At 38.5% G+C, this 13,834-nt stretch overlaps 1 protein-coding gene across 1 annotated transcript in view; it reads left to right on the forward strand.

The window, feature by feature from the left end:
• Positions 1-13,834, forward strand: part of ARHGAP10 (Rho GTPase activating protein 10) — a 284,652-nt gene that overhangs the window by 143,228 nt on the left and 127,590 nt on the right. Inside the window, exons 12-13 of the mRNA XM_069493709.1 lie at positions 2,639-2,684; positions 4,522-4,587. Coding sequence (XP_069349810.1) covers positions 2,639-2,684; positions 4,522-4,587 — 112 coding nt within the window. The remainder of the gene's footprint in view (positions 1-2,638; positions 2,685-4,521; positions 4,588-13,834) is intronic.

Genomic DNA, 13,834 nt, shown 5'->3' on the forward strand with positions numbered 1-13,834 from the left:
TATTCAGACTGCTTTGAGGAATAAATTAAAGGTAGCGATATGGATCTGGAGGCACCAGATCTGAATTCAGTCCCTTTGCTACTTTATCCAAGTACTACTTCCATTTCGGTGGAACTAGTGGCCTTTGGGAGTTGAGAATTTGGCAGATCATACATTGAATTGGGGATTTAGTGCGAATAATTATAGCAATGCCATAGAACCAATTTAAATACCCTCTACTTCAAGTATTATGACTCTAAATAAACTGCCAGTGCAGGTACCAGGTGGGCTTATCTGGAAAGCATTTGCCAATTCAGCAGGGTTTAGAAAAAAAGGAAAGAACATGATTTCTAAGTAGAAGAGGAGGGTCACATACAGTAAAGAGAGAGAGGTTTCAGAATAGAGCTTGTGAAATGGGCAAAAGATAATGTTTTCTCACGGTGAGAGTATAGGAAATGGGAGCAAGGATTTCTATAAAATTTTGAGTGTTGACCAAAAGAAGACACAGGTTTCTCATTAAACTTTGTTTTAATGGGTCTCAAAATTCTGTGACAGATTTTTGGTCAAGTTGTTTCCATTAAAAAGTACTGATTTTAAAAACTAATAACTTAAAACTGCCACACAAAAAGGCTGGTCTGCAATCTTGACGTGGGGTTTGAAAAATGAAAACCCTAATTAATATACTTTAAAAATTGATGCTACATTGAAGGAATGTATCACCCTTGTAAAAAAAAAGAAAAGTAGATTTTTTTGTGTCATCTTACCATATTTGAGCTGCATTTATCCTCTGTAGTTTTACTTCTATTTATCCTGAGTTTGTCCTTGAGATTTTTAGCTGGGAGTCAATAGTATTTACAGTGCTTATGGTTGCTGAGAGCCAAAACAGCTTCTATTAATCTTTAGTAAAGGTAATGCACTAACTAGCATATATCTCCCCAGAGATTCAAATACTTTGGAAAAGTGAGTTTGCACAGCGAAAAGATCACATGAGTAAGTCACTGAGAAGTAAGTCTGTTGCCAGTGGAAATGTAACCTTGAAGACATATATAACCTCTCTTTTTGAGGGAAGAGCCAAGTGATTGACTCAGATGAACAGACAGAAGCAAGTGTGCAGACAGACAATATTCAGCTGTGTATTTATATGGGGACATTTAAGGTAGTGCGTCTTTCTGGCAGGGGCTGTAAGCCTTGTAAAAATGGGCCAGCATTAGAATTCTTAGAGGCTGTCCAGAATTATCACCTTGCTATTTCAGAGGTAGTTATTTAAGTTATGGGCAGGGGTTATCTCTTTAAGTAAGTGCCAGATTGTAGAAATATTGGTGGAAAAAAATGAGTTTCATCTTATTGATTAGAATACAGCAGTTTCTTTGTCATCCCGTAACTCTAAATCTGAGTGTTTCAAATTTACGTAAACTTCCTGTAAGTCTCTTAAGGACCATGTTCCCTTGATCTTATTTTCGCTAGTTTAGCATGCCTCAGTAAGAGAAAACGTACTCCCAGAGATGCCGCTTTTTATTGTTAATCCTTGCATCTGAGCACAGGATAGTATGCAAGTAAGTAAGAAATCACAACACCGTTTCTCCACGTTCTCACACAGAACACTTCTGACACTGGATATGTGGGTTTTTTCTTTTATGGACCAATTCCCTGACACCAGATGGGTGTCCTACAATTCAGTTTAATTCTGACACCACCTGGAGTCAGTGTCAGACCCCAGACATTAAGGGCTCAGTCCCATGTGACTGTCTGCACTTCTCATGCCAGTCACCAGTCTGGACCTCTCATACTTCGCACTAACTGGCTATAAGCTGGGGAGTCCCATGACCCCCTCCTTGGGTTCCATAACTTGCTAGAATGCCTCACAGAACTCAGGGAAACATTTCATTTATGTTTACCGGTATGTTATAAAAGATGCAACTCGGGAGCAGCCAGATGGAAGAGATGTACGGGGCAACATATGAAGGGAAGTGAGGTTGAGATGTGTGCACACAGCTTCCACGCCCTCTGTGGGTACGACACCCTCCCAGGACTTCGCTGTGCTCACCAACCTGGAAGCTCATCAAATCTCATTGTTTAAGAGTTTTTATAGAACTTAATCTCCAGCTGGGTGCAGTGGCTGGCACTTGTGGTCCCAGCTACTCGGGAGGCTGAGGCAGGAGGATCGCTTGAGCCCAGGAGTTTAAGGCTGCAGTGAGCTATGATGATGCCACTGCACTCCAGCCTGGGCAACAGAGTGAGACCTGTCTCTTATAAAAGAAAGAAGAAAAGGAGGTCAGCCCCCTTAAAAACAAAAAATAATCTCCAGCTCACTTTCCAAGAGGTTGATGGGTGGGGCTGAAGGCCCCAACCCTCTACTCACTGGTCTTTCTGGGGTCCAGTCCCATTCTGAGGCTACCAGGGAGTCTGTCCTAAGTTACTGCATTAGCATAAACTCAGGTGAGATCTGGTGGGGCTGATTATGAATAATAAAAGACATTCCTACTCTGTAAATTCCAAGGGTTTAGGATCTCTGTGCCAGGCAGCAGGGACAAAGAGCAAATATATTTCTTATTATTTACCACTATTAAGTTTATAAAAATACTCAAGGTCCTAAGTGTACCCACTTAAATAATTTATTGATATGTTAAAAATATTATTTTTCCTTTCTCTCTTTTACTAGCTGTTCCATAGTTTTAATAGAGCCATCATCCCAAGACCGGAAGGAAGTAAGTGCTAATTTATAAAAATGATTATTTGTCTTACTTTTTCATGCTTTACTTTGTGTGCATTACTGGTGTCAAACTGCTGCCGGGGGCTTATTCTCTGCACCCTCTCTCGGCTAGTCCTCTGTTGTATGTATTGTCTTACCCATTGAAGACTTCCTCAAACTTTCCTGGGCTACTGTAGCCCTCGCTGATCTTTACTATCTGTGAGCTTTTCTGTGAGTCCTTCTCTACGGAACAATTCCCTTTGATATTTATTCTTATAACCCTAAGCAATCACATAAGAGTTTCAGGTGGGCAACCTCCAGCTTCCTAAGTTGTAAGGTATCCTCTGAGTTTGGGCTATACACATAATGTATCTTTGCTCCATGGAAAATGGTAACAACTGATAGCAACTAAACGTGTTCAAATATTCTGGGACAATGACCTTCACTTGCACTATATGTACTAGGCGAAAATGAACTACTGCCTGGCTCTATACCCTCGATTTTTACTGAGATAAAAATGTGATCAAACTAGCTGGGTTCTTTATGAATTTACTTTTGATATATTTGGAGACATTAAGACTACATTTATCTAACGTCCACAGTGTGGAAACACTATTATGTAACATGATTTCAGAGTAATCGTGATCACTTGAGCCATTGCTCAAATAAAAACACAGCTCTCTTAGCTTGGCACTGGAGATGGACAGGTGCCCCGGAAGGGGGGCACATCCACGGAAGCACCTTCTTAACCTCTCTCCCTTCTTCGCTCCCCCTTCCCTCCTTTGAGCTCCTCCTCCTCTGTCTTCTTCCTTCTTCCTTTCCCCTCCTCCTCTCATTTTCTTTTTCTTCCCTCCTTTCCTCCTTCTCTCTTTTTTCTTCGTTTCTTATTTATTATAGAGAAGTGAAAACATGCCTTTTTTTTGTTTTGAAAAATTGTCTTAGTAGGCGGAAGTACTTGCATTTTAAAAAACTTTGTGAATAGTGGATTCGTTAAGAGAAAACCACTGCCCAATTTTCTTCATTAAAGTTCTCCTCAAGCTTAGTATTATGGATTATGTACAAAGTTTATATTCCTGGATTGTTCATGGATCCTCTCTGGGAGCCAAGGGTTAGTGTTACTGTTTCCTAGGTTCTAAATGCAGTGGCTTAGGGTGCCACTTTTCTTGATGTAATTTTTGAAACAAGGATTATCTTTCATTAGGATACACAAATATGCCAGCCTAATCATAGGCAAGCATCTATATTAGAAAAAGTATAAAATTATATTTTCAAAATAGTCTGTTCTGCCTTATGAATCATGTTTTAAATTTATTATAAAAATAATAAAATATTATTTTAAAAGGTTGGAGCATGGTATAAAATATCAAAATTTTAAAATGAGCTCATTGCCCAAATATTTTTTAAAAGCTTTTCTTAAAATTTTTCCTCCTAGGTTTTAAAAAAAGGTTTGTGTTCTTAGAAAAGACCTTCATTTATAAATATAGTTTTCTTTAATTGAGTTGCTGTTAGAATTTTCAGCAAAATATGTCTTGACTGTATCTAGATAGCTTCCCTTAGAGATTGTATCATTTCTTACACTCTGAAATAAATTATATTTATTAATCTAAAAATTATTTTATCTTATAAATGTATTTATAAATTATTGGTAATAGCTGTCCTGAATCCAACAAGTACTCTTCTAAATACATGAAATTTCCATTTATATCATTTAAATAGGGAATATATGGCCTTCAGCTTTTTTGAAATAATGAAATAAAAATTAAATTGGATTTAAATAATTTTTTTCTATTTTTTGTAAAGAAGAGAAAAGTGATAATTGTGCCCTTAATATTTTATAACTATATTTCTTTTAGGTGCACAGTTGGATAAGATGGGATTCACAATTCTCAGAAAATGCATCAGTGCAGTTGAAACACGAGGTAATGTGATTGAGTCATTTTAATCGTGAAAGTGTAGAGGTATGTAAAATCTAAAAATCATATAAAGTTCTCCTTTTGTAGTTAAGTGTTTAAGTGTCATGAAGTGCGTTAATAAGACGGACTCATTCCAGGTATCAGAGAGTCAGTTACTCATTTACCATGACAATGTAGGATCTCCCTTTTTATTTATACATTTCTTTCCTGTATGAAGAAGTCAGTGTTGAAATGAGAATTCTGTTAGTTTGCTACACCTGCCGTAACAAAATAGCACAGACTGGGGAACTTAAATAACGGGAATTTACTTTCTCACAGTTATGGAGGCTGGAAGTCCAAGATCAAGGTGTCGGCATGTCTGGCTTCTCCTGAGGCCTCTGTACTTGACTTGCAGATGGCCACCTTTCCACTGTGTCCTCACATGGCCTTTTCTCTGTGCGTGCATGTCCTGGAGTTTCTTGCTTGTCCAGATTTCTTCTTCTTGTAAGGACCTGAGCCCTACTGCATTAGGACCCTGCCCTAGGGCCTCATTTTAACTTCACTTCTTTAAAGGCCCTATCTCCAAATACGGTCACATTTTGAGAAATGGGGGGTTAGGGCTTCAACCTATGAATTTAGGGGGATGCAGTTCAGCTCATAGGAATGCATAGAAGGGTCAGCAGTGTTGGACAACTGATCTCGGTCACCTTTTCTTCAAGCATTATGAAGATATTCTTCATCTTCCATTGTTTTGTGGGTCCCTGTTAAAAAATCCATTTTATTGAGGTATAATTTGCATGCAGTAAAATTTGCCGATTTAACTGTACAAATTGATGAGTTTTGAAAACATAGGTAGTTGTGTAACTACTACTATAATCATAGGGGATTTGTGTTTTGCCCCAAATTCCTTTCTGCAGTGGATCCCCACTGCCTCCTTGGTCTTTACTGTCATCAAGCTACTTTTTATCACTCTAGTTCTGCCTTTTTTTTTTTTTTTTTTTTTTTTAAGCTTTTTGTACAAATGGAATCATGCAGTATATAGTTTTTTGACTCTGGCCTTATCTAGGTAATGTTTTTGAGACTCATTAGGTAGATCCTTAGTTCATTTCTCTTTGTTGCCAGGTAGTATTCCATTATATGGATATACCACAATTTGTTTATGCATTCACCTGTTGACAAATATTTGAGTTGTTTCCATTTTAAGTTTAAGAAAAACTAATTCCTCCTGACCCAAAGTCCAAAATAAATCTATATCTATCTATCTATCTATATATTTTTTGGTAGTCCCTACAGCAAAATAAGGCCCTTTCACTTTGCAGCCATTCCAGACTTTGGAGAAAACAGCTATGGAACACTGCAAAATAGGCTGTTTCTGGAGGTTGAAGTTCTCTTTGTTCATAGACCTGAATATTTAACTTACTGTTATATGTTGTATATTCTAGTCCTACTGTGGATGACTTAGCGGGAAGAAACACTGCATTCACATTTTTTGTCAAAACAAGGTCTTTGTTGTAAAGCCAGCACTGCCACCTGTGAAATTAGGGTGCTGGCGAACTGAAGAAGAGGAGCTGTTTTTATGATTTGGGGATTTGCCCATCAATAACAACAACACAAGCCACAGAAAGCCGTATCTCCCACACTCGTACAGCAGCAATTCAGCCTGACAGATTTTCATTCATTTCAACCTGCACTGAAGTTGATCTGACAAATTTGTTCATTTTCTTAGTACTTCAAAAATTTCAAAAAAAACTATACTTTTAATCTCTTTATCAACATTCACGTTTCTTTTTTCCTGAGTTTCTTAAGTTAGAGCCTTAATCATATCATTTGCATGCTTGTTAATTTTGATAAATCAAATTCTTTCCCCAAAGGGTATGTTTTATACATATCTGCTTCTGCCTGAATGGATGAAGATACATCCAGAAGGCTTTCTGATTGACATATGTAGTTTTAATGGAGTGTTACATACATTGAGTGGGATAAATAAGTATTGGATTCTGGAAGTATCGAATGTGTATTTATTATAAATATGTAAATTACTGGATTTTTTTACAGAAGACTGGGTCTATACATTTAATGCTTGATTTTTCCATTTAAAAATAAAAAGCACATGCTTTTCTTTTCAAATCTTTTATTCCCAAAGGTCTTCCATTACTGAAACCCTTTTTTATTTTTATTTTTTAATATTGTCTAAACTTGACCATTACTGAAACCTTTTGCTTTTAATGGAGTAATAGACTAAAAATAGATTTAAAAGAATCAACAGTTCATACTATTAAAATAAGGAGGAACATTGTAGACTCTCTCAGGTTTGTATCTTAAATTTGGAAGTTCCCTCAGGAAATACTGCTGTTAATGATTTCTCCCAAATCAGTTATCTTGGCTATTGATCTTTTTTTTTTTTTTTTATGTCACTAGTGTTTTTTGCCTCACTTTTCTTTTTCTTTCTTTCTTTCTTTTTTTTTTTAACCAGTGGAGATAAAGCTTGGTTTATGGTCCCGTAATGGGAAACCCACAAATCTCCATGGCTTAAAACACAAGACTTAACTTCTCACTCATCAAGCATTGGTTGGAGGGCTTTGCTTATCCACCTGGGTGTAGGAAGCAGCCGGCCAAGTGAAAGGTGCCTGATTGCCTTGCAGAGGGAAACGGAGCTCTGGAGGGCTTTGGACCAGCAAGTAAATGCCCTGCCTTTGAAGTGAGTTACATTTGCTCACAACTAATTGGCCATAAATATCTGCATAGCCCCACTCAACCCCAAAGGACTCTTGGAAGCATAACCCTACTGTGAGCCTGGAAGACAGGTAGAGAGCTGGAAATAATTGGTAAATAGCATTTATTGACTACCACGTACTTCCTGGATCTATATACCAGAAGCATTTAATGAGATCTAATTGAAGAATTATTTACTGTTTTCTGTGTTTAAATTTGACTATTGTTGTCTGAAAACTACCATTCCATATGGTTTTCTTAAAGCAGTTACACATTTTTCTTACCCTTTTTGTTTTTTATCTGTGAGTCTAGAAGTTGATTGGAATAGAAATACAAACAGAAGACCCAAAAGACAACTGTGACAATACTTAATATTTAAATGTAATTTTTTTAATTCCTCAATTTATGTTTATGATTTATGAAATGTTCTATATTTTTCTATTGTAACTTTGTCCCATGTGTTGTATCAAGCAGAAAAGTTTTTAGCACAACATGATTTTCTCTAAATGTTTTTGTGGCCCAAGGTTTATTTGCCTTGCTCAGGATAAACTGGAGATCTGACAGTTCCACGTTCGTCTCAGGACAGATACTCAGGAAGCCTTGATCTTCGTTAACTGGATTTGCAGGAGTGAAAAATGGGCTCAGTGACTGTAGCAGAAACTTGAGTGAATGTAAAGATGTAGGATGCATCGCTAATGTTATAAAAGGAAATGATTCCAATATCCATATCCAGGAAAATCCCTACTTAGTGCAATTTGGGCCTCACCCAGAGGGTAGTTAAAGGCACAGTGTCGTGGCTGAGAGGAACTCTTCATTTCCTCTCAAGCCCAGAATTCAGAAGCTGAGTTCTGAAGACAGTAGAATTGTCCCTTGTCGCTTAACAGGTTCTTTGCAAACACCTCATGTTCCGTTCTTTGCTTGTTCCCACATTCACCTCTACCTCCCAGTATTGGTGGCTAGAGGCGGACTTAGGGGGGAACCCAGGACACAGATTACATGATCTTTCAGTGCACTCTCTGCGATTCTTTTTGAAATAAATAGTCGCAACAGACATGCCTCATATTATCAGAAATGGCTATGTCAACATCCAAGGTCATATCCACTTGGAATGTCAGCATCCTTGGGTTCAGGTGTAGAATAGCACTCAGTGGGGGCTCTAGTTCTTTATTCTGGAAACCATCTTCCCCCACTAGTAATTGTGCCTGATGTTTTTCTTCTGAGTGACCACAGAGCAGAAGGGGCACAATAAACTCTCCCCATCAGGTTCCAGAATTGAACCGATGGATTGGAGGCAGCAGACATACCCACAATTTAGGGTTTTCAAGACAAGGTAGGCAGATGAGACATGTCCTTCTTTAAGTTGTTCAGCTGTGGCCACTGTGTCTCCTCCACTGGGTTCTCCTGTGTCCTCCGGCTGCTTCTACTGACAGCTCAGTTGTGGAGTGAGCTCTCCTTACAATGGGCTTTTATGTGTGTGGGTCCATCCTCCCACTTTATTCACATGCTGCTCATCCTCCTTAATTCAATCAGAGTTTGATTTACTTCTGCCATATTAGATTTTTACTGAAGTCATAGGTAGATTCCCAAAAACAAAGGAGATCACTTTAACTTAAGGGTTTTTAAAAGTAATGTGGACAAATATTGCCATTTCATTATTCTGGATTAGTCCTTGTATAGTATGCATGTTGATACAAGATTTGGAATTAGGACTAAAACTTTTAAAAGGAAATATTTGGCATCAAAATTAATTGTTATGAATGGAGCTAGTTTAGAATAATTTTTGATCATGAAAATAAAAACCTCATATTTTGATTAAGGAAATTAAACTTAAGAGGTCTTTCCTCAAATCTTACTCATGAAACTAGTCATTTATTCAAAAGGACTTTTTCTCCAAGATTGTGAAGATCCATGTTTAGAAATTTGGTTTAAAAAAAAAAAAAAAAAAAACAAACCTAAAACTGTTCACTTGTAATACAATCAGGCAGCCTTACAAGGTCCTATTTTTGTTTTTGGTTACAGTATTAAAACTAAAAGATATTTTTTACAATCTTACTGTTTTGATTATATACAATGTATATGAGATACATATATTTAAATATATGCTGGATTTGGAAGGCTTAATATGAAAAAGAATTTAAACTATCTCGTTAAGATCTTTGAAAGATGTTGTATCATCAGTGTAAACCTGTGTTAAAATGGTGAAACATTTTGCCAATTGAAATCATTTTGACTTGGTTCCTTTTACTTAACGTGGCTACTAGAAAACTTAGAATTACGTAGGTGAGTTAAATATTTCTGTTGGACATCCTTGGTCCAGACTCAGAGACCCTCCAGCTCCCCAGCTGGTCCAAGCTAGCTGTGGCATAGACTCATAGCCGCAGCTGAGAGGTTGGATAAGTCGGGGCGGCGGGTACTCAATGTGTCATCTCCTAGAGTAGCCCGAACTATGATTTGATTGAGAAAAGAAAGAATATGTCATGTCTCTAACTTGGGTATTAAAAATCTCATCCTGCCCACAGCTCCTGGATTATTGGACCATGTGTCTCTAAGTGCACACACCGTGCCTAGCATTGAGTCGGCCTCAGACAACACTTGCTGCGTTAATAAATTATTCAATTCCTGGGACCTTGCTCTCTCCTGTTTGCCTTTCCCAGAAATCTAAGAAGTCAAGAAATTACATAAAATCAGACTCGCCTCTCCTCTGGCTTTCAACTGCTTCTGAAAATGGCTTAGTTCTCTTTACCTTTTTTCTTAACACGTTCTTTTGAAAATGACATTTGGCATTTTTATTATCAACCTTTATTTGTGATACCTCCAAAATATTTGCAAAGCATCAGACAAATGTCTAAAATTTATTGTAGTCCTCATACCCTAAGAAAAGATATTTTTAGTGTACTAACATGCTACCATCTTAAATAACCTGATACATATAATAACTATAATATATGGATATTAGCATGTCTTAGCCTGAGTGGGATTGTTTAGCAGTTATTCCAGTTTTGAGATGAGAATGAACTCCATTTTGCCTCAGTGTCAGCATAAATTCATGAATCATACTGTCTCATTTCTATAGAGTTGTTTGCTCATGGAATTATGGCAAGTGTGGGAGTCAGATCAACTGATTTTTAATCCATTTAACAAATATTTGTTAATAATGTGTACCAATGCTACCACTAGGGAAGTATGGCTTATGTATACCAAACTGAAGGGCTTTCTAAAGCAGTTGTTCCCAAACTTCGCTACACATTGGAATCACCTGGGATATTTAAAAGTGCTAATGCCAGGCTCTCATACCCAGTCATTCTGACTTAATTCCTGTTGGCTGTGAACCGAGGGGTGGGAGTCCTACTGGAAGAGTCGCTTGTGTCTCGGAGAAATGGGATGCACAATTGTTACCTTCATGGTGATAGTGTCCTGGTACGCAGGGTGCTTTTCTCTTAACTTCTTTTTAAAAATAGCCCAGTCTAAACTCGAACAAATAAAACAGGAAGGTCCCAAAGAAAATAGCACAATGTTCTTTTCCTTTCCTCAATAACAGATGATGTATCGTCGTTCAACCCTGGTTCTAACCGGAACCAGTCAGTTAACCAATATTTATGGGGCACTCACAGGGGGTACACAGCCTTGCTCTAGGCCTTTGGGGTACATGTGAAAGGTTGGTTATGTATTGTCCTTGATTTATTAATGGCAGACAAAACATAAGAGATTTGTAAGCAATTGCAGTATACCAGGTAATGAAATAAAAATGTTACAAATTTGCACAGATTAAGGGAATCTGAGTGCATATTGATGGTTAGGAAGATGATGTTAATTGAGGACTCTCTTTAGGAATAGGCTCCCTCAGATTTAAAGGATAGGAAATATATTTTCGCCTTTAGAGAAACCTCAGCAAAGATGTGGAGACAGAAGGAGACGGGCAAACTTGATTGGAAAGGAAGTGTGAAGAAACAGAGCAGGACATCAGGCATGTGCATTTGATTGTGAGGGAACCGAGTTAAGTGCTAGAAGGTGGTGGGTAGCCAAGTAGCAGGCTTGAAAAGGTAAATATGGAAGCCGTATTGGTGGCCATGTGTAGTATGCCCTAGAATTCTGCTTAGGATAGAGTATTCCATAAGTGAGGTAACTGATTCTGGAGAATAGATTTGGGTGTGGGGCAGATGGCACAGAGATATCTGAGTGATTTTGCTGAAGGTGTGCTAGTCACTTCTAGCAGTTGGCTGTGTACATAGAGGATCAGAGTTCTCCAAGGAATTTCACTTTGCAGTTTCAGTTTTGGAAACAAAGGATATCAGGTAGACTCAGAGGTCTTCACAGACCTGATGACATTGACCACGCAGGTTCCTGGGTTCAGTCCCCATCTGTGGAATCAGAATGGGTGATGACTGGGCCTCTGCTTGAGGCCATGAAAGACCCAGTAAGAACAGAGCAGTCAAGTAGAGAGAGGGATTTTCTAATCTTCTGCTTTAGGGGGTAGAAGAAGCCACAAGGGATTTCCTGAGAAAGTAGGGTTTTTGTAAGGCCCTGGGTCACGGGTCCGTCGAGCTTTTGGGATTATGAGAGCGAGCGTATGGATGTAGGATAGAACGTCCATCCTAAAATGTGAGGTTGAGAGAAGAAATAACAAAATGACTAAAAGTGGCAAAGTTTCAGTGTGCCAGAAGCCAAGGGCATTTAAATTTCAAATGCTTTTCAGGTGAATCCAGGCAAATTGGGAAGGGTGCATGGAAGGTCTTGTTCGCTTTGCCCACTGTGTCACCCCAGCGCCTCCTCTCATCTCTGTGTGACACCTGGTTTCTGGTGTCCTGTAGTGGTTTGTCCCTTTGTGGGAAAACACCCATTATTCTCAAGGAGCTTTACACAGCCTGTCCTCTGTTGTCTTGGTCTTGCCAAAAACAAACATCGCTGTGCGGTCATCATGATTTGTGGCTCTCTCGTGATGGAGTCAGTTGCTCTGCCTGCATCTCTGGAAAATGACAACGGGCGTAGCATCCTCCCTTGCCTCTCCTGGACCTCTGAAACATCACTGACTCCCTTGCTGAGTTCTGCAGGCCGAGAGGAATCGTCCAGGTTTATGAGCATGAGTGTGGGGAGGAATTTTGGCGGAGGGAAGAGCAGGATCGAAGCATAGATGTTGGAAAGAGTGTGATGCATCTGGGACCTACGAGTTGTGAGGCAAGACAGAAGGCACGGCAGGAGTGGATGTGGCGGGAGCTGGGCGCTGGGATTGACTGGGATTGCTCCGCTGAGGGTGTGTCTTGCCTTTGGGAGATAAGGAGTTGTCAGGTGTAAGCTCTAAAGTGGTGCAATAAGATAGGCATTTGGAAAGATTCTTAACCTCTCAGACCCTTCATTTCTTTAAAAAAAAAAAAATGAAGTAACTAGGAATTGCATTCACACTGTCTGCTTCCTACCGAGGTTTGTGAGGATTAAAAGAGCTAGTTTTAGCTGGGTGGCGTGGCTCATGCCTGGAATCCCAGCACTCTGGGAAACTGAGGCAGGAGGATCACTTGAGGCCTGGAGTTTGAGACCAACCTGGGTAACAGAGCAAGACCCCATCTCTAAGGGAAAAAGTAGTTTTTGTACGTAGTAGATACTCGTTAATTGTATATCTTCATTTCCCCTGCATTATTTAATCCTGAAATGGGCATGATCCTCATTTGGCTGTTATATTGCCTGGTATTGTTAATTATATTTCCTATATTTTACTTCATTTCAGGAACTTTATTATTGACTTGGAATGGTGAAAATATATTTATCCTTTGCCTTCCTGTTCTCATTTCTAAATACAGTCAGTGCCTTGCACACATAGTAAGCACTCAATAAGCATTTGCTTTTTGCTTAAGTATTCAGAAATTTGACTAAAATACCATATTGACAATATTATGTATAATTTGTAAAATTTTTGAAAGAATTCTATGTGTGGTTGGAATTAGTACTTTTCACATAACATATAGGACTGGTTTTTAATCCTTTGTGAATTTGTGAATTCACAAATTTATGTCAGCATCTTTCTGAATTGCAGGTAAACATATTAGACACAGAAAGTTAAGTTGTGTTACATGTGAAAGGGTCTTATCGTTTCAGAGTGTGGAGTGTAATTACGTAATTTCCTCAAGTAAAGGACTCCCCTTCCTAAAAAGCCACCCCCTGTACCCAGTGTATTGTCTTTTTCTGGGCCTGCATGACACCTAGTTTTTCAGGTGTGTGCAAAACCAAAGACAGACTCTTTTGCTTAAAAACATCTTTTAGTTGCTATTTTTAAAATAGTCATTATGATTTAACACTAAATTTACATGCCACTTTTGTTTATGAAGTTTCTCTTAAAAAAAAAAACTTCCATATGTGGATAATTTGAATATTCGCTTTAATTTTCTAGAGCATGGCATTAAAATGTTGGTCTAGGCAAGCTGTCAGTTATCAAATTCAGCATTGTAACGAGCTGTGAACTCATGGGATCGCGGTAGGAAGCCACATATAAGATGTGACAGTCTTTGATTTGTCGTATGTAAAAGTGAATTTCTCCTCCTTTGAAAAGCTAAGTTTTAGATTTTTGGAAAATCTA

The sequence above is a fragment of the Eulemur rufifrons genome, chromosome 18, assembly GCF_041146395.1.
Source record: "Eulemur rufifrons isolate Redbay chromosome 18, OSU_ERuf_1, whole genome shotgun sequence".
Classification (NCBI taxonomy): domain Eukaryota; kingdom Metazoa; phylum Chordata; class Mammalia; order Primates; family Lemuridae; genus Eulemur; species Eulemur rufifrons.